Source organism: Ochotona curzoniae, unplaced genomic scaffold, assembly GCF_017591425.1.
Source record: "Ochotona curzoniae isolate NIBS_2020 unplaced genomic scaffold, NIBS_Ocur_1.0 scaffold_4763, whole genome shotgun sequence".
Lineage (NCBI taxonomy): Eukaryota > Metazoa > Chordata > Mammalia > Lagomorpha > Ochotonidae > Ochotona > Ochotona curzoniae.
Genome location: NW_024467123.1, coordinates 53,694 through 72,308, shown reverse-complemented (window position 1 = coordinate 72,308; position 18,615 = coordinate 53,694). Strand labels below are relative to the sequence as shown.

Here is an 18,615-nt window from a genome sequence, read left to right as displayed (position 1 = left end):
TTGGCTCAGCTCTGGCTACTGAGACCATTTGGAGAGTGAACCAGTGGATGGAAGATTTTTCTCTCTATATCACCTTTTCTCCACTAATCTGCCTTTCAAATAAAAATAAGATCCTAAAATCAATTCTAGCAAGTGTGCCATTTTAAATTATTTTTGGAAAGACTTATTTATTTTTCAAATACATAGTTACAGAGAGAGGGAGCATAGAAAGGAAGAGAGATCTTTCATCTGCTGGTTCACTCCCCAGATTATTCCAATAGCTAGATCTAGACCAGGCCTCATGGTGACAGGGCTGACTGGAAGCTGACTGTGTCCGCTAGTGCCTAGCATTGCCGGAGAACTGTACCAATATTGGTAAAACAAGAAAAAAAAATCAGAATCCAAAGAATGGCTTTTAGTGAGTACATATTGCTTTTGCACATCATTAAGCAGAAAAAATCATTACATCAAATCATTGTAAGCTAGGCCCACCTGCAGATGTAATACAGGCAATATTCATTAGTCTATAGCTAAAAGATCTAGTGTTGGAAACTTCTTGTTACTGGGTAAGGTTAAACATGCCAAGATGGCGCCTCATACTGGGAAAATGAGAAAATCACAAGACAAAGAAAATTGGCCATAGATTGAAGCAAAACAGATAACTAAATGGCACTTTAATTTAGACAATATTTATTTCCTATATTTACTACACTTCTTCAGGAAATTCCCTGTTCGGGCACGATGACAATTCAGCAAGTAAAAAACACACTTCTTTGGAAAAATACTTCTAAGCTTAGGCTTTGAGACATATATAATATACAAAATAAACACTGCATGAAAACATGTACCACAAATTGCTGTATCCACAATTCCTGAAACATATAACATTCATAAAAGTATACATTTACATCGGTTGTAATGTTTTCACAAGAAGCCACAGAAATTTTTTTTCTGCATTGCCACATAAAAATATCTTAGGTTTTGTGGACCATATGGAATCTTACATAAATTTACAACTCTGCTGGTAGAGAGGGAAGGCAGCCACAAACAAAATGAACATAATGAAAAGAAACTATTTAAATTTGTATTAGTGTTTTCAAAAGTACTTCTTTAATGTCTTCAACCATTCAGAAAGGTAAAACCATTCCTAGCTTGTAAGCCACAAGAGGGGCAGTGGGCAGATCTGATTGACAGGCTGCAGTTGCCAGCCAACCCCTGGATTAGCATAAACACAATCTGCTTCTGAATCATCTTGGAGGAAAGTCACAATCAAAGCAAAGCAGATCAAGGCACTAGAAGCAATAGGGTTGGGGATGATTGGTGTAACTGACCCTTTTAAATATATTGACAGCATAAATCATTAAATGTATAAATAGTGTTGGTAAGACCAAACGTAACAGCTTTTTATATCTGACAATCTTCTAAGCGTGTTAAAATATTAACATATTTAAACTTCAAATAAATCTTAAGATGTTGCTATTGTTTATAGGAAAGGAGCAGGGTACACAGAGTTTGAGTGGCATGCCCGGGTCCCCTTCCGGGCCTCCACAGCAAGAGGTCTCGAGTCCACACTCCTGGTCACATGTCACATTGCTTGGGCCAGGGAACAAAAACTCTGAAGAACATTTAGGACTCCCGTTACAACAGAGGAATGTACACAGCTCTACGTTCAGCTGAAACACCAACAGCAAGATGACATTTCCACATGGTCCTAACTGCTTTTCTTTTGGAAAGTGTAACAAATATCACTGCTTTCAGCTGCTTCAAAAGCAGCTCACACTTTTCTTACAAATAAATTTCCTTGCCCACTGAAATGTTGCTGAAATCATTGCTAATTTTGCAAAAACATTTCAGTTGACTTTTGAGTGGTTATTTCAATGAAATGCTTATATCTACTTAAAAATCCCAAGAAATAGGATAAAATGGATTTAATTTTTAAAAATTCCACCACAATAAATATATAACACCATGAGTCACTGAGAACAAATGGCATGTTTCCACACATAGCAAGCATCAAACCAAGTTTACAAATTTTCTCTACATGATTGTGGATGGGCTCCACACACCTGATCAAAGATGCGCAAATTGTGATTACACACACACAACACACACACACACACACACACACACACACACACACACACACACACACACACACACACACCCTACAAGTGCTAGAGGACACTTCAGGTGTGTTTAATGGTTTTGCTTAATTATTCAATTGACCTGCACTATTTTATAGCTTCATAAATGTAGATATTTTTCTAGATTTCTTAAAAAAAAATTCAGACTCCATTATATAACTTTTAGTATAACTGGTTCCTTCAGTACAAACTTCAAACTTTTCTTACAAATCTCAGTTTAGGATACTTACAAAGGTTGTACCAATATCGGTAATGTGACATTTGCTGACACAGGAGTTCTTGAGAAAGGCTTAGCTTCCTGCTGCCATCTTTGCACATATAAATGCATGGAATGAGTTACCCCGTCTGAGTTCTCAAAGCCTGTGAGTTCTACCTGTGTCCGCAGGATGCTGAATACTCAGGAAACCAGAGGTGTTTCAAACTTGTGTGAGCTTCTGGGTGCTTAGTACTGGCTTCCCTAGCAGAACGTTCCTTGACAATCATTCTAATGATGGAATTTCTCACCTGTGTAGCTTTCATTGCTGTAAACTTCTGAAGGAGAAGCATCCCTCGTGTTCTGTAAGTTTTTTGGTTTCTGCCATCTCATGCTGACCCTGTGGTGAAGTGGTGGCACAGGGGTAAAGATTTCTCCCTAATGAATTCATAGAACTTTCCTTTCTAATTATTGATAGTCTATGAGTAAAGATTGTGGCTGAAATGGTTTCCATAGTGATGGTATTCATCAAGTTTCTCTCGTGTGAAGAGGAGTTACAGAGATTTGTTTTTTTCCACCCAACACAATCGCCTGTTGTGCTCTGTTTGCCTTCTGATGGGTGGGGACCTGTGACGTCTGGATAAAGGTTTCCCACACTCCCTCTGCTCACAGGGCTTTCCCCTGCGTGTGCTACCTGATGCATGATGAGGTGTAACTTCTGAGAAAAGGCCTCCCCTACATTTTCTGCATGAATAGGGTTTTTCCCCTCCGGTGTGAGTTTGCCTATGTACCCTTAGGCCTGAACTCTGGCAGAAGCAGTTGCCACATTCACTTAGGGGATTTCTGTCCTGTGTGAGCACTCTGATGTGCTTTGAGGTGTGAATTCCTAGAGAAAACCTTCCCACACTCCTTACACTTATAGGGCTTCTCCCCTGTGTGCGATCTCTGATGGATGACGAAGTGTGACTTCTGAGAAAAGGCCTTCCCACACTCCTTGCATTCATAGGGTTTCTCCCCCGTGTGCGTCCTTTCGTGTAATCTGAGGACTGAATTCACAGCGAAAGATTTGCCACATTCCGTGCATTTATATGGTTTCTCCCCTGTGTGTTTTCTCTGATGTTTGGTGAGGTCTGATTTATAAAAGAAGTTTTTGCCACACTTATTACATTCGAAGGGTTTTTCGCCTGTGTGAGTTCGCTGATGTACCGTTAGGGCGGATTTCTGGTAGAAGCAGTTCCCACACTCCTTACACTGAAACCGTTTCTCTCCTGTGTGAATTCTCTGATGGATTTTGAGGTGTGAATTTCTAGAGAAGACCTTCCCGCATTCCTTGCACTTATAGGGCTTCTCCCCCGTGTGCGATCTCTGGTGTACCGTGAGGTGAGACTTCTGGGAATAGGTTTTCCCACATTCCTTACACTCAAAGGGCTTCTCCCCTGTGTGTGTTTTCTGATGAACCATGAGGTATGCTTTCATATAAAAGAACTTTCCACATTCCGTACACTCAAAAGGTTTCTCCCCTGTGTGTGTTTTCTGATGTTCCGCGAGGTGTGGCTTCTGATAGAAGGATTTTTCACACCGGTTACACTCATAGGGTTTCTCCCCGGCATGGGTTTTCTGATGTCTAGTGAGAGAAGACAGATGGTAGAAAATTTTCTTACACTCTTCGCACTCATAGGTCTTATCTCTGGTGTGACTTTTCTGATGCTTGGTAAGGTCTTCAGTCTTAGAGAAGGATTTCCCACATTTTTCACAGTCGTAGGATTTGTCCTTGGAGTGAGTTTGTTGATGCACTGTGAGGGAAGACTTTTGACCGAAGAACTTTCCACACTCTTTACATTCAAAGGCTTCCACTTTGGCATGAGTTTTCTGACGTTTGGTGGCTTCTCCAGTCCTGGATTGAAAGTTAAAAGTTCATTCAGGCATTTGAGTTTTAAGGTTTTGCTTCTAGGTATCTTGGGGGGTACTTCACACCTGTTAAGCTATCCCCACTGTGAGGGTTCCCTGACATATGCTATGTCTTGCATGACTATATGCATGAACCAGTTTACAGAAAATCTTACTGTTTGTAATCCACCCTTCACTTGGCATTTTACTCAAAGGATCTCTCAACTGCCTGGACTCCACTTTTGAGCAGTAACACCTCTTTGGTGGTATAGTTCCAAAGAGTCAAAAGACTACTTCAAAGTTTCGGTCTTCGGATTCTGACTACGTTCTCTACTACGGAAAAGGACATACTCATTTGGATTATATTCTTTGGGGTATAACTGTCTCCCGTTTCTAGTAACCATACAAGGTATTACAAAACTTGTATCTTAAATATTAATTCTTGAACTTGCCTTGAAGTTCCCGTTTGGCTTTTACGGTGTCTTGTTCCAGGTTCATGAATAGCCCATAGGTCTTCTACAAAAGAATCGAAATTGAATTCTGTAGAAATCTAACACAACAGTTAGGTCATATGATTGGCTCTTAAACTTTAGGCCAATCTCCCAAAATGAAAAGGCTGTTAAATGCAAATTTCCTCTATCCCACTGTTTTGGGGAAAAAAATATAATGAACATTAAAAATCGTCATAGCAGAGAGGGAAATGAAGGTGGTTATAAATTCAAGACATTAGAAGAGAAAGTTAAAGACAGAGAAAACAAGGAACTATGAGCAAAAAAACCCCAAAAGATATTTAAAGTGCTTCCTAAGGAGGAATGCAGGAATCCTAGACAATCCTGTGACCTAACCAAAGAGCAAGTAGGATAAGAAAAGTCAGGAGATACCAGGGAAAAGACTGAATCCGATGAGTAAGCTAAAATACAGGTTTTCATTCTCTCAAACTCAGACTTCTGTGTTATGATTCCTGGTACAGTCATCCTGTTTCATTTGCAAGAGATCTGTCTAAAGATCTCCAGTGAATATCTGAATGGAACATAATACTAGATCCCATGCATACTATATTTTTTTGCTCAACACAGACATCTACGATAAATTTTCACCTTCACTTAAAAGCAAGACTCTAATTTTTCTTTGCATATTTCTGAATTGCCAGCATCACCACTCCAGTGCTTTGGGATCATTATGAAGGGGAATAAGGGCTGCACTTCCATGACAGTTGATCTGGTAATAGACAGCTGCCAAATGACAAACGGGTGGGTAGCATACATATCATGGACACAGCAGGCAATTCAGGTCCCAGATTTCACCCTGCTACCCAGAACAGCGCCTTATTTAAAACTTGTAAATTATGTTTCTGGAATTTTCTGACCACGGTTGTAGCAGGTAACTGCAGCTACACGGAGTGAAACTGTGGAGAGGGGAACAGCACTATTAGACTACAAACTTGTATTTTACTTCCTCTTTATACATTTAAAACACTAAAGTAACTTTCTGAGAACATCAGTTTCCTCATGCTTAGAACACTTCCATACCTTGGGCTCATTTCCTAACCTTACTTCCAATGGTACAGGAAGACACAGAATATGTGTGAAAGAAAGAATTTTTCTAAAAGCAGATGGCAAGCTCGAATACCAGGTGTTTTCACCCTTGAACATCTCCTGACTAGCAAATCTTCAATTCCTTCACACTCACCTCCAGTTTTCCTTTCACACACTAGATTCCTACATCAGTGCTTCCAGTTGATTCCAGGATCCTTAAGGAGTAGATTGTCACCATTGTTCTAGAATATTTACTGATCTTCAGATTTATTGATATATGAAATGTATGAACTCAAGTGAGAGATAAGAAGGATGGGAATATTGGAGATGTCAATTTTACAACTTATCAGCATAAAAATTAATGCTTTGGTCTCAAGGATGAGGAACCCTTGCAAGAGTTATTACAGAGCCCGACGGTGTGGCCTAGCAGCTAAAGTCCTCGCCTTGAACGCGCTGGGATCCTATATGGATGCTGGTTCTAATCCCAGCAGCTCCACTTCCCTTCCAGCTCCCTACTTGTGGCCCGGGAAAGCAGTCGAGGACGGAGCAAAGCTTTGGGACCCTGCACCTGTGTGGGAGACCTGGAAGAAGTTCCTGGCTCCTGGCTTCAGATTGGCATAGCATCGGCCGTTGCGGTCACTTGGGGAGTGAATCATCGGATGGAAGATCTTCCTCTCTGTCTCTCCTCCTCTCTGTATATCTGACTTTCCAATAAATAAATAAATCTTTTTTTAAAAAAAGAGTTATTACAAAAGGTACAGAGTAAAAAGGTAGATGGTGTCTATTTCTTGTTCATCAAAACCATTGTTTCAGCAAGTATTTAGTGAACAACCAACACATACCAGGCACCGTTTCTGATCCTGGCAACACATCAGCACTTACTTCAGTCAGAACATTTAAGGATGCAAGGCTAGGTTATTATCTCAGGGCCACAAAACACATTTAAGAAGATACAGTGCGCTTTAGGAAAGATACATGACACTTCACCTGAACGGGAGAACACTGTCCAGGGGGAAGCATAAACTGTTCAAATAATGACGTGATAAGCAGCACAGCCATGCAAGACCTGAGGAGTTCAACATAATGCCAATTATTTTATTGTTAATTAAAGGAGAGTAGCGCGAAGTCATTTGAAAAAGTTTGTAAGTCAGATTTACAAATAACTCTAAGATTACAGTTGCATACTCCAGTGGCAGGTAGCAACTGGCAATTCCAGAGAAAAAGGCAAAAATAAGTTTCACGTAGGTTGGGTATAGATTAGATCTTGTATGTAGGCAAGAGAAGTAAACCTATTACAAGAATATTGAGCAAAGGAGCAAACAAAAAATTAGAAATTGGTTTAGGTTTTATTTATTTATTTATTTTAAAAATTATTATTATTATTATTATTATTTAAGATTTGTTTTTGTTTTTATTGGAAAGGTGGATATACAGAGAGGAGAGACAGAGAGGAAGATCTTCCGTCCGATGATTCACTCCCCAAGTGAGCACAACGGGCCGATACTATGCCAATCCGAAGCCAGGAGCCTCTTCCGGGTCTCCCACGCAGGTGCAGGGTCCCAAAGCTTTGGGCCGTCCTCGACTGCTTTCCTGGGCCACAGGCAGGGAGCTGGAAGGGAAGCGGGGCCGCCGGGATAGAACTGGCGCCCATATGGGATCTTGGGCATGCAAGGCGAGGACCTTAACCACTGCACCACTGCGCCGGGCCCATAGGTTTTAAATATAGACAGATTAAGTATCCCAAAACGACCTCCAAAACTACAGGGTATTTAAAAGGAGATCACTAAAAACTATTTCAAAAGGCAAGAGACACCAAGCACTTCGCTACCAAAATGGGGTCTAATTTCTTGTAACTTACCAGGGCGGCTCTCACGTGGAAATTCAATTTCTAATCTCCATGGCTCTTTTCCTTGCTTCAACTTGAAGACTGTATTTGATTTACTCGCACGATGGCCTAATGATGGAAAAGACACAGGAAATGATGCAACTATCTGGAAGCTTAGAGACATAAGTTTCTGAACAAAGTCCCACGTAGGCTTGGCAAATTTAGATTCCGCTACTGGGTTTGTAGGGTCAAATATATTTTTCTGATTCCCCAAACTGACCGTTTTAACTTAGACTCCTGCAAAAAGCTAATATCATTTAACATCATAGGGAACTTCCGCATTCTAGTAACCGGGAAAGGAAATGGAAACCACTGGGAAATACATATAGAGACGTTTATCTCACCCACTGCGACCAGCAGGTTGTAGTTTTCCAGCATCACTTCCTTGTACAAGGTTATCTGAGCAGGAGTCAGCAATTTCCACTCGTCCTTGGTGAATTCCATAGTAACATCCTTAAATGTCACTGGTTCCTGGAACAACATAGTTCACTTCAATATAAAGGAACTAGAATAGAGGGTCAGTGGAAAGACACTCCGAACTAATCTGGATGTGCAAGATATGGAACTGACTCTGGAACGTTAAGCTATACTGTTCCACTGGCTCTTTCCGTACAGATACAGTTCAATGCGCATTTCCTGAGCACTGGCTGTGTGCCCGCAATGCTGCTGCAGTAACTTTTCCTGACATCAAACAGATTACATTTGGGCAGGGAGACATAAAAGTAAGTGCTTAAATGCCAAACACAGAGCCGGTGCTATGACGAGAGTACATACAAGATAATAAGATGGTCACAAATTGGATAGTTGTCTGCAGTACTCATCGGAGGTTTCCAAATGTTCATGGAAATACATATTATTTTTTAAAAAGTATGCGAGGATTTCAATTTTTTGTGTGTCAAATAAACATCCTTTTTTTTTTTTTAAGATTTATTTTTATTATTTTTTCATTGGAAAGGCGGATATACAGAGAGGAGAGACAGAGAGGAAGATCTTCCGTCCGATGATTCACTCCCCAAGTGAGCCGCAACGGGCCGATACTATGCCGATCTGAAGCCAGGAGCCTCTTCTGGGTCTCCCACGCGGGTGCAGGGTCCCAAAGCTTTGGGCTGTCCTCGACTGCTTTCCCAGGCCACAGGCAGGGAGCTGGAAGGGAAGCGGGGCTGCCGGGATTAGAACCGGCGCCCATATGGGATCCCGGGCGTGCAAGGCGAGGACCTTTAACCACTTGCGCCACCGCGCCGGGCCCTAAACATCTTTTAATTCCATAGTTCATGGGCTTATTGGCGTATCCTTGTATAATTATAGCTAGTAAAGTAGACGAACAAGCTTGTCAAAGTTATCCTGCTGAGACCAGAGTGCGTAGAGGGTCAGCTATTTCACACTAGGTGGATTGCTTCGTGTATTCTGCGTTGTTTCCATCTTCACTGGGATGTGAATACTGACCGTGACAGCCATGAAGTGCTCGAGTTATAGAGTAGTTTAGAAGAAAACACTAATGGAGAGATAATAAATGGCATATCAAAAAGAAGGCACAAATGTGACCAAGACATATACAATAAATAGCAGCAGTGAAGGAAAAGAAGGCACATTGGTGTAACTAACACTGGGGGACAGCTCTCATAGTATCTGTAGGCTTGGGTCACAATGCCAGACATTTTCTATCTCCCATGAAAGACTTACTTATTTGAAAGGTAGAATTAGAGAAAGAGAGAGAGAGAGAGAAGGGAAGAGAGTGCAGAGAGAGTTTCCTATTCACTGGTTTAGCTCCCAAATGGCCACAGTGTTCAGGGCTGGGGCAGGAGCCAGGAACTTTGTCCAGCTTTCCCATGTGGATGCAAGGGCCCAATAACTTGGGCTCCTCCATTGCTTTCCCAGGCAGAGTAGCAAGGAACTGATAGGAAGTGCAGCAGCCAGGAACTGGCACCCACATGGTATGCTGCTATTGGAGTTTTACCCACTGTGCCACAATGCGGGCCCCTGGATTGAAAGTAGTATTTAAGGCTGTAACATTTTCTTGTATATATTTCATAGGATCTGAAATGTAGTAGTTTTGGGGCCAGCACATGGCTCAACTGGCTAATTTTCCACCTCTAAGCACCAGCATGCCATATGGGTGCCAGTTTGTGTCCTGGCTGCTCCACTTCCTATCCAGATTCCTGTTTATGGCCTGCAAAAGCAGTGATGGCTAAAGCCTTGGAACCCTGCACCCATGTGGAAGACACAGAGGAAGCCCCTGGCTCCTGATTTTGGATTGGCTCGGCTCTGACCACTGAGGCCTCTTGGGGAGTAAACCAGCAGATAGAAAACCTTTCTCTTTGTCGCTTCTTCTCTCTGTAAATCTGCCTTCCCAATAAAAATAAATATATTTTTAAAAGACCCAGAGGGCCTTTTCCCTTTACTTTTAAATAAGTTTATTTGTTTTGTTAAAGACTCTCTTGGCACATTTATCATTCTGGTCGGTTCTCTGGCACATAGAGGTCTATAGAGGTTCTTTTAAACATGTACATTCTTGGGGTGAGTTCCATGGCATAGTACATAAACCTATGCCTGCAGTCCTGGCATCCCAAATGGGTGCTGGTTTGAGTTGCAGCTGCTCCAGTTCTGATCCAGTTCCCTGCCAATGTGCCTGGGATAGTAACAAAGGATGGCCCATGTTGGGCCCGTGCACCTGCCAGGGATATTTAGAAGAAGCTCCAGGATTCTATCCTTCCCTTCCCTTCCCTTCCCCTTCCCTTCCCCTTCTCTTCCCCTTCTTTTCTTTTCTTTTCTTTTCTTTTCTTTTCTTTTCTTTTTTCTTTTTCCTTCCTTCCTTCCTTCCTTCCTTCCTTCCTTCCTTCCTTCCTTCCTTCCTTCCTTCCTTCCCTCCTTCCTTCCCTCCTTCCTTCCTTCCTTCCTCTCTATCTCTGTCTCTCTCTTTCTCTGTAGCTCAGCCTTTCAAATGAAAATGAACCTTAAAAAATTCAGAACTGTACAATCTGAATATCTTTTCTTTATGGAAGATTCCCAAGAGCCACGTTTTTCAATATCACAAATCTTTGATTTAAAAAAATTTAATTCTTTTTTATCTTTGATTATTTTTACATAGTTGATTAGGGTCATTAGGGTCGAGGGATACAGGAAGGTGGGTGAGATCACCATTTCCACATTCTCTCTTTTTTTCTTTCCTGTATCTGGGGTAAGGGGGGGAGACAAGGAGAGAAGCTACACCCAGCTTCCCAAATACCCTGGGATGGAGAATAGCCACCCGACATCTCCCCAGGGTCCCCGATATGGACCATGCTCTGAAGGTCCTACTCAAGAAGTTTTGATAGTTCAACAGTTCTGAATTACTGCCAATCTTGCCCTCCAAGCACGATGAAATCTCTCCAGACTCCACTGACTGACATAGCTCACCTTAGAGTCTCTGCCCAGTTATTTACTGCCAATAGTTGGCTGGGGTAGTTGATCAATTTGTTCTGTCCTCCATCCTCTGTTGTGGTACCAGGTGTCCTTTGCAGACTCCAATGGACTGCAGATCCTCCTGGATTTGCTTTGCACTGCTCCATCTAAGCCACTGAGGAGGCCCATCTCTGACACATGTACTCCACGGTCAGGCCATGCAACCTGCAATTCTCTCTGAGGTTGGGGTTCTGAGTCCAGCAGCTCAGTTCAGGAAATCTCCATAGAAACTGCATCTGAGGTGATCCCAGACCAATTCTTGTATAGGCTTGCCATTAAAGGGTCGGCACAGTCCATTGCCCCAATCAGCTTATGCATATGCTGGTGGTTGCAAATGCGGTGTCAGTTTTGTCTCCAGTCCTACCTTTTACACAACCAATTGGTGTTGAAGCCCAGCCGAATCCTGCCCACCACATGCTCAGCCTTCACATACACTAATGGGAGCTGCAGCCTCGTCAGAGTGACCTGCAATAATCCCCACCAGGCCCACCCCCTGCCCTGGTTCCTATGCTTGCCAGTATGTACAGCAGACTGGTCCAGTCTGTCCCACATCCCATGCAGCTCTCATACATGTCAATGGGCATTAAAGCCTAGTTCAACCCAACCAGCTCCACTATCCAGCCCATACATGTGCTGGCAGGAGCCCACTGTTTCCCTACTTGCCCGTTCCCAATCTTGGATCTTGCACTCTCCAGGTTGTTCTGAGTTCAACTTGACTCCCATGCCAGCATCTGCCAGATGCTGCTGTGGCAAAGCCCATCCAACCCACACTCTGATTTATGCATGCACCAGTAGGAGCAGTCAACCCAGCCTGGCTTTTCCCTGGTTCAGTTCACTAGGCCAACAGCTATTGTAGCCCTGTCTGGCCTGATCTGTCTCCATTCCAACTCATGCTCTCCAATGGGAGTGGTGCTCCAGCAGGGGTGCCTCATGCAGCCCCCTACTGGCTTCATCCCCTCCCGCCTTTTGTCTCATGTGTACTGGTTGGGTGTTGTGGCCCAGTCTGGCATGGCCTGCCTCGCTTTGGCATTTTCCAGTGGTTACTGTAGCCTGGCTGGGCCCAACTCCAGCCATGTGATGGCCAATGCCACCCCAGGACTCTGCTTGCTTCTCAACTCCTGCCATGTGAAATCCTACGCTATCCTAGGACTCTGCCACCCAGAGGGTCACCACCAGGTGTCACTTCTGGACCATGCATCTCCACAACTATGGGACCAAACAGAATTCTTTTTGTAATATGGCAGCCTGCCTAAGGGACTTTTGGCCCTCCTACCACATGAGAACTTAGGGTTTCAGGCCAGAACTTGGAAGCAGAAACCAGGGATACAGAATCTATGGACAATCTGATCTTGGATTGCCTGATCTCCAGAACTACAAGTAAATTTCTGTTCTTAAAAAAAAAATTACTCAGTCTCAGGTACTTTTCTGAAGCATCACAAATGGACCAAGACAATTCTCATACACTTCTCGCTCAGTTTCAGTTTCCTCTAAATATAAATGAAGCCACCGGTACTGGTACACTAACAGTAACTAGATGATAATGAAAGACAGAGGTTTTCCATCTACTGGCTCTCTCCCCTGGGACCTGTGACAGCTGGGGCTGAGCCTGACTAGTCAGGGACTCATGGACTTGAGGATGTACATAAGAGACCCAGCTGGAATTCAGGTGGAAATAGCGGGATGCAGGCATCCCAAGTGAGGTCCCAACCACTCCACCATGCGCCAGCACCGATGCCCTCTTCTTAGTTTTTATTCCATAAATCACCCAGTCTCAGGTATTTTGTTGTAGCAGCACAGACGGATCAGAACATTTGTGCTTTGGTTTCCTTTATCTGTTCGTTTTCTTTGGCTGTTATCTTGATGATTTGAGGAGTACTATTCAAATATTTTGTAGACTACCCTTCAATTCGAACTTTGGAAAATTTTCTGAAGATTAGACTAAGATTTTTAGGTTTAGGAAGGAATAGCACAGAGCCCTTATGATTGCAAGGTAACAAGGATATGTTAATATCACTGGTAATATTAACCGGGATCACTTTGTTACCATGATTTTTACCTATTTTCTCCACTGTATAGTAATTATTTTTCATTTCAACACTCTAGTCTTTAAAATAAATCAAAGTTCAGTACATCCTTAAGGAGAGGGGGAATAAGCTCCAACTCCTATGGAAGACAGAATCTAAACATCTACTTGAGCCAACACCTACTATCTCAAGTTGTGGGCCAGCCAGTCAAGATCAAAAGCTCCTGAAAGTTCATCTTTGAGCACTCACTTCAGAAATAGGGTTCAAAAGCTGACACAATTTGTTACATGTATTTACTCATCATTCTTAATTAAAAGGCAGAGAAACACACAAAGAGGAAGACAATGAAAACTGTATATTAGCTCATTCCCCAATGGTCTACGAATGCCAGGGCTGTCAGGATACAGCTAGGTGCTGGGGACTCAATCCGTGTCTCCTTTATGGGTAGCAGGGACCAATGGGATTCAGGGGCAGAACAGGATTCATATCAGTACTCCGATATGGAACATGGTCTTGGGACTGGTACCTGAATTGTCCGGCCAAATGTCCTCCCCTATATATTATTGAAATCGTACCTGTTAATATCACACTACTCTTTCTGGATGTGTTTATTTATTTATTTGAAAAGCAGAATTACAGAGAGAGGGGGAGGGAGAGAGAGTCAGAGAAGAGAAAGATCTTCTGTTGCTTTTCCAGGCACATTACCAGGGATCTGGATTGGAAGTGGAGCAGCTGGGACTAGAACTGGTGCCCACATGGGATGCCAGCTCCATAGCAGTTTTACCTACTATAACATAGCACTGGTCCCAGGATCATCATTACTCTCTCTCTCTCTCTCTTTTTTTTTTTTTAATGATTTACTTATTTTCATTGAAAAGGAAGATTTACAGAGAGAAGGAGAGACAGATAAAAAGACCTTCTATCTGCTAGTTCCCTCTCCAAATGGCTGCAATGGCTGAAGCTGAGCTGGGCTGATGGTAAGCCAGGAGCTTCTTCCAGGTTTCCCACATGGCTGCAGGGTCCCATCCTTTGGGCCATCATCCTCCATTGATTTCCCAGGTCATAAGCAGAGAGCTGGATGGGAAGTGGAGCAGCTGGGACATGAACACACCCCCATATGGGATGCTGGCATTTGAAGGGAGAGGATTAGCCAATTGAGCCATTGTGCTGGACCCCATGATTGCTCTTACAGAAAAATGTTTCAGTGTTGGGAAACTGTCATTTTCTAATATTCTCATTTTCACTCTAATTTTTAAAAATGTAATTTGAAGGCAAGGTAGAGAGAGGGAGAGAGAAGACAGAAATCTACTGGTTCACTCCCCAAAAGTGTACAACAGCTGGGGCTGGGCCAGGAGCCAAAAATTCCACCTGCCTCTTCCACCTGGATGGCAGGGACCCAACTAGGTGGTTCCCCAGGAAACTGGAAGCAGGAACAGAGGCAGACCCCTGTGTGGGGTACAGATATCTTGAGATGTGTCTTCATTACTGTGCTAAACGCATTCCCTCCATCTTCACTTCAAATGTCAGGTTTTAACACTGGCAACACACACACACAAACTACAAATGCCTCCTTGAAATGACAGGCTTATTTTTTTTTGAGAAGATGTAAAATACCCAAGCCTGAAAAATCACAGCTTGTCTGCTAGCTGTTTCTAGTAAAAGGTCACGTCAAAGAATTGTTTGAAGCATTTCCGTCAGACAACGATCACACTTCGGGATACAGCTGAAGCTGCATGACCTTTCCTTGTCTCACACTGGATATTGAACCCTTATGTTCCCAAGGGTCAAGATTTAATGAGGTTAATAATATGCACGGTCGCTTTAAAGATAGCCCTAATCTCCTTGGCAATATTTTGTCTCTAAATCCCCTGTGGGAAAACAGGAAAATCACAGATTCGGTGCCGTTGTCTTGGTTCATGGCAGTTGGGCAGCAGGGTATCTACTGCCGCTTTGGTAACTCAGTCCAAGACAATCCGCATTCAGTGTCGCAAGCCTCGACCTCGGAGACCCCTACAGAGACAGGTGGCTCCTGATTTTGATAACTGGTATTTGATTCAGATAGCACTTTCCCCAAAGGAGATTTTTTTTTTAGGTAGGTCACTTAACCCTTCTAATTCTTTTGTTCCCCACAGATTTATTTATTTATTTCAAAGTCAGAGCTACAGTGAGAGCAAGAGAGAGAGAGAGAGAGAGAGAGAGAGAGAGAGAGAGAAAGAAATATTTTCCATCTACTGGTTCACTCCCCAAATGATTGCAACAGCTAGAGCTGGGTAAATCTGAAGCCAGGACCGTGGAGCTGCTTCCAAATCTACCATGTGAGTGCAGGAGTTTGAGCCCTTGGACCAAACTCTGTTGCATCCCCAGGCCCATTAAGCATGAACTGAATGGGCAGTGGAGCAGCCGAAATGCAAGCAGGCACCCGTGTGGGATGCCGGCACTGCAGCGAGCGGCTTTCCCTGCTATGCCACAGTGCCAGCACTGATTTTCTTTTTAATTTTTTCTGCTTTTCTGGTTTCATATTTGTGTTTTCTCTCATAAAACCCATAACCACAGAATGACCAAGGTGTAGCTAAATAAACAACTCACCTTGGACTTGCTCATTTTCTGTCGTTCTGAGTCAGAAAAGTTGAAACACTGAAGTCACAGGAAGCCAACGGCTGCGCAAATCCCCTGCGAGACATGGCCACACAGGATGTTAGTAAAACGAAGCAGGAAGTGGCATCCACCTGCCCACTGGTGATCCAAATCCTGATGAACCTGCGGCATTTCTGTGCCAAACTAACTAAATGCATCTCTCCTATTGGCTGCTTTGAAGATTGCGTGTCTCTTTGCTGAAATAACAGAAGAGACTCAAACATGTAAATGTCAAACAGCAGCATTTTTCCATGCTTTCATAACATCCACATATCCGCCCTACGCTGACAATATAGCACAAGGACACAGTTTTACTGATACAAAAGAGACATTTAAGTTCTACATTTTTTTCCTACTCACAGTATAAATGTCATTAAATTAGGGAAGTCTTTTTAAACATAATGATTTTTTCCTAAATCATAGTTCCTTAAAAACTGCTTCCCTATGAACTTGCTTTCAATCAAATAAGATAGAGTGAAACTGGACACTTCCTTTCTACGTATCTGCTGACCATGAACGTGGCAGCTGTCTAGCTTTTGAGTTTTGAAGCTATAATTTCTTCCTTCCTTTGTTAAGAAGCTACGTATTGCAAAGAACAGAGCAGGAAGCCCGGCGGCTATTGCTTAATTCCTCGGCTCCCTGAGGGATTAGGAGTGCAGGTGCTTAGGGTCAGCCTGTGTTCAGGCTCCTGGTTGGTCAGTGACTTTTCTGACCTTCCCGGATTGGTCAGCGATGCCCTGCTCTTTAAGGAGTTTCTGCTGGCCAAAGGCGATCCAGTTGGTCTGGGGGTTAAGTGAACGCAGCAGTTACATTCTGCTCAGACCTGGAATTCCACTGTGCAAATAACTCCAGGACAACTGGCCACTGGGGTTCTTCCCTGTTGGAGACGCATAGGACTCGGTGAGTTTGGTGTTTAAAACAAGCTATCATCTTTCAAGCCAGGAGGCATGAGAGAATGTTCAGTCAGCCGTAACGCACCCATGGGATTCCATACAAAGCCACCCAGCACCACAAAGTCAGTCAGTCAGTTCCAGGGCAATCACCATCGCCCTGGCTCCTGGACATGTTGCAGGTAACTACGGTAAAGTTAATCGGGCCAGCATGAACTGCCACACAGCCATCTGATCTGTCGGCAGTATCAGAAGTCTAGCTTCTTAACGTAAGCATTTGGCACAACCCCCAACCAGGCACTCCATACCCGCAGCAAAAAGCAGCTGGAGAGTTCAGATTCTTTTTATAAGCATCAGCACCCAGTTGGAGCCAGCCCTGTGTTCACACAGAACCCAGCTGATAACCTAAGGCACCTCCCAGCCAATCAAAGGCACTGTGCAAGTTTCACCTATTTTAACACACACACACACACACACACACACACACACACATACACACACGTCCCAGTTTCCCTCTCTAGCCTTTGGCTTGAAAGGGCTTCCCAGCTGCTAAGGAACACTACAACATCACCAAGCAACAGCGTCAATTGTGGGTTCAACTGACAGGCAGAAACACCCAGAAGAACCTTCACTTACATTTGTCCTGAGGGTGCTGACACATTCCTACAAGTTTTGGAAACAGCACTCCACCCTAAGCTTTGGGAACACTGCACAATCCCTCCTGTTGGCGCTCTGGACATGCAAGTTAGGGCCGTGGACGTCAGGATAGGGATCTACGGAGCACACCCAGGGATAACTGATCTGCCACCTGCTGATACGGGGTGTGGGGAGGGACTCCCCAGTGGGCAGGGTCAACCCCAGCCTGGTGGGGTCTTCACTGCGTCCCAGCAGGGCCATCCCAAGCTGCCCTCATCCCCAGCGGGGCTCCCACACATCCCAAACTTGGCCTGGCAGACTCCAGCCTGACGTCAGACCCCCGCCACGCTGGCCTAACCTAAGACTCTTGCCCATTCGCCCTGCAAAGCCAACACCAGAGAAAAACCAGTTTCTCTCTGATCAGGCAGGACCCTGGTTTAAACTGAAGCAAACGACAGCGCTGGCGAAACTGACCACCAGTGGCTGCCTGGAGTCCTCCCCACGCATCACATTGTTCCTCCAGGCAGCTCCTTGAGGACCCCACCCCTGGCTGCCCGTCACCCCACAAGAGGCCCAGCTACCCGTCAGCCAGCCACCCCACGCGAGACCCTTGGCCCCGCCGTGCCGGGGGGCGCCTACGTTGCAGCCTGAGGCTCCGCATCACCACAGCACGCTCGCCCAGACCCCCACCTACACAGGTCGGGATGCAGGCCAGACCCCCACCTTAGGCCTCCTGCAGCCCCAGGCACACAGGTCGGGTCCAGGCCAGACCCCCACCCTGGGCCTCCCGCCAACAGGCCCCCCAAACCCTGCTTCCAGGCAGCTCAAGGCGTCATTCGCGGACCACCCGCCTCTGCTGAGGCCTCAGACACACCTGCAGCGGCTCAGCCTCCGCGCCGAAGCCGCACCAGGCCCAGGGGGTCCTCTTCTGCTCTTTGATGATTCTCAGTCCTTAACCCCCCGGCGTGTGAGACAAACCTTTGCAGCTGCAGGGATGAGCCACTGCGCGTGCGTGGTGCTCCCTGGCCGCACTACTGAACTACGTTTCCCAGAAGTCTACGCGACGACGTCATTTTGAATGGCGCCGTGCGATCCGTCGCCCTCTAGCGGCCAAAGGGATTACTGCTGGGATTCCCCGGCTGCCTGGCGTGATCACGGGCGGCGGCGACTGACAAGATCCAACACTCCCACTGCGTGTTGAAGACCTGAGCGCACTCCCTTAAGGAGCCAGGAGCTTCTTCTCAGTCTCCTACGCGGGTGCAGGGTCCTAAGGACTTGGGCCCTCCACCGCGGAATAAGCAGGGAGTTGGATGGGAAGTAGAACAGTCGGGACACAAACCGTCTCCATACAGACGCAGGTGTTTGGACAT

At 44.7% G+C, this 18,615-nt stretch overlaps 1 protein-coding gene across 1 annotated transcript; it reads right to left on the bottom strand.

Moving 5' to 3' along the window:
* Positions 1-2,132: 2,132 nt before the first annotated feature.
* Positions 2,133-18,219, bottom strand: ZNF25 (zinc finger protein 25). The gene is made up of 6 exons (XM_040970426.1): positions 18,120-18,219; positions 15,672-15,755; positions 7,968-8,094; positions 7,597-7,692; positions 4,656-4,719; positions 2,133-4,210 (listed from the first exon to the last, which is right to left on the bottom strand). Exons 2-6 carry the CDS (start codon positions 15,684-15,686, stop codon positions 3,145-3,147), a joined length of 1,368 nt encoding a protein of 455 aa, XP_040826360.1. The 5' UTR covers positions 15,687-15,755; positions 18,120-18,219; the 3' UTR covers positions 2,133-3,144.
* Between the last annotated feature and the right edge of the window lie 396 nt (positions 18,220-18,615).

What these genes read in the sequence shown, in the direction of transcription:
- ZNF25 (XM_040970426.1), bottom strand. An exon ending in CAACCTGCTGGTCGCAGTGG is followed by an intron (nt 7,693 to 7,967) that starts GTGAGATAAACG and finishes TTCCATCATTAG; the next exon opens with GCCATCGTGCGAGTAAATCA. An exon ending in TCCACGTGAGAGCCGCCCTG is followed by an intron (nt 4,720 to 7,596) that starts GTAAGTTACAAG and finishes ATTCTTTTGTAG; the next exon opens with AAGACCTATGGGCTATTCAT.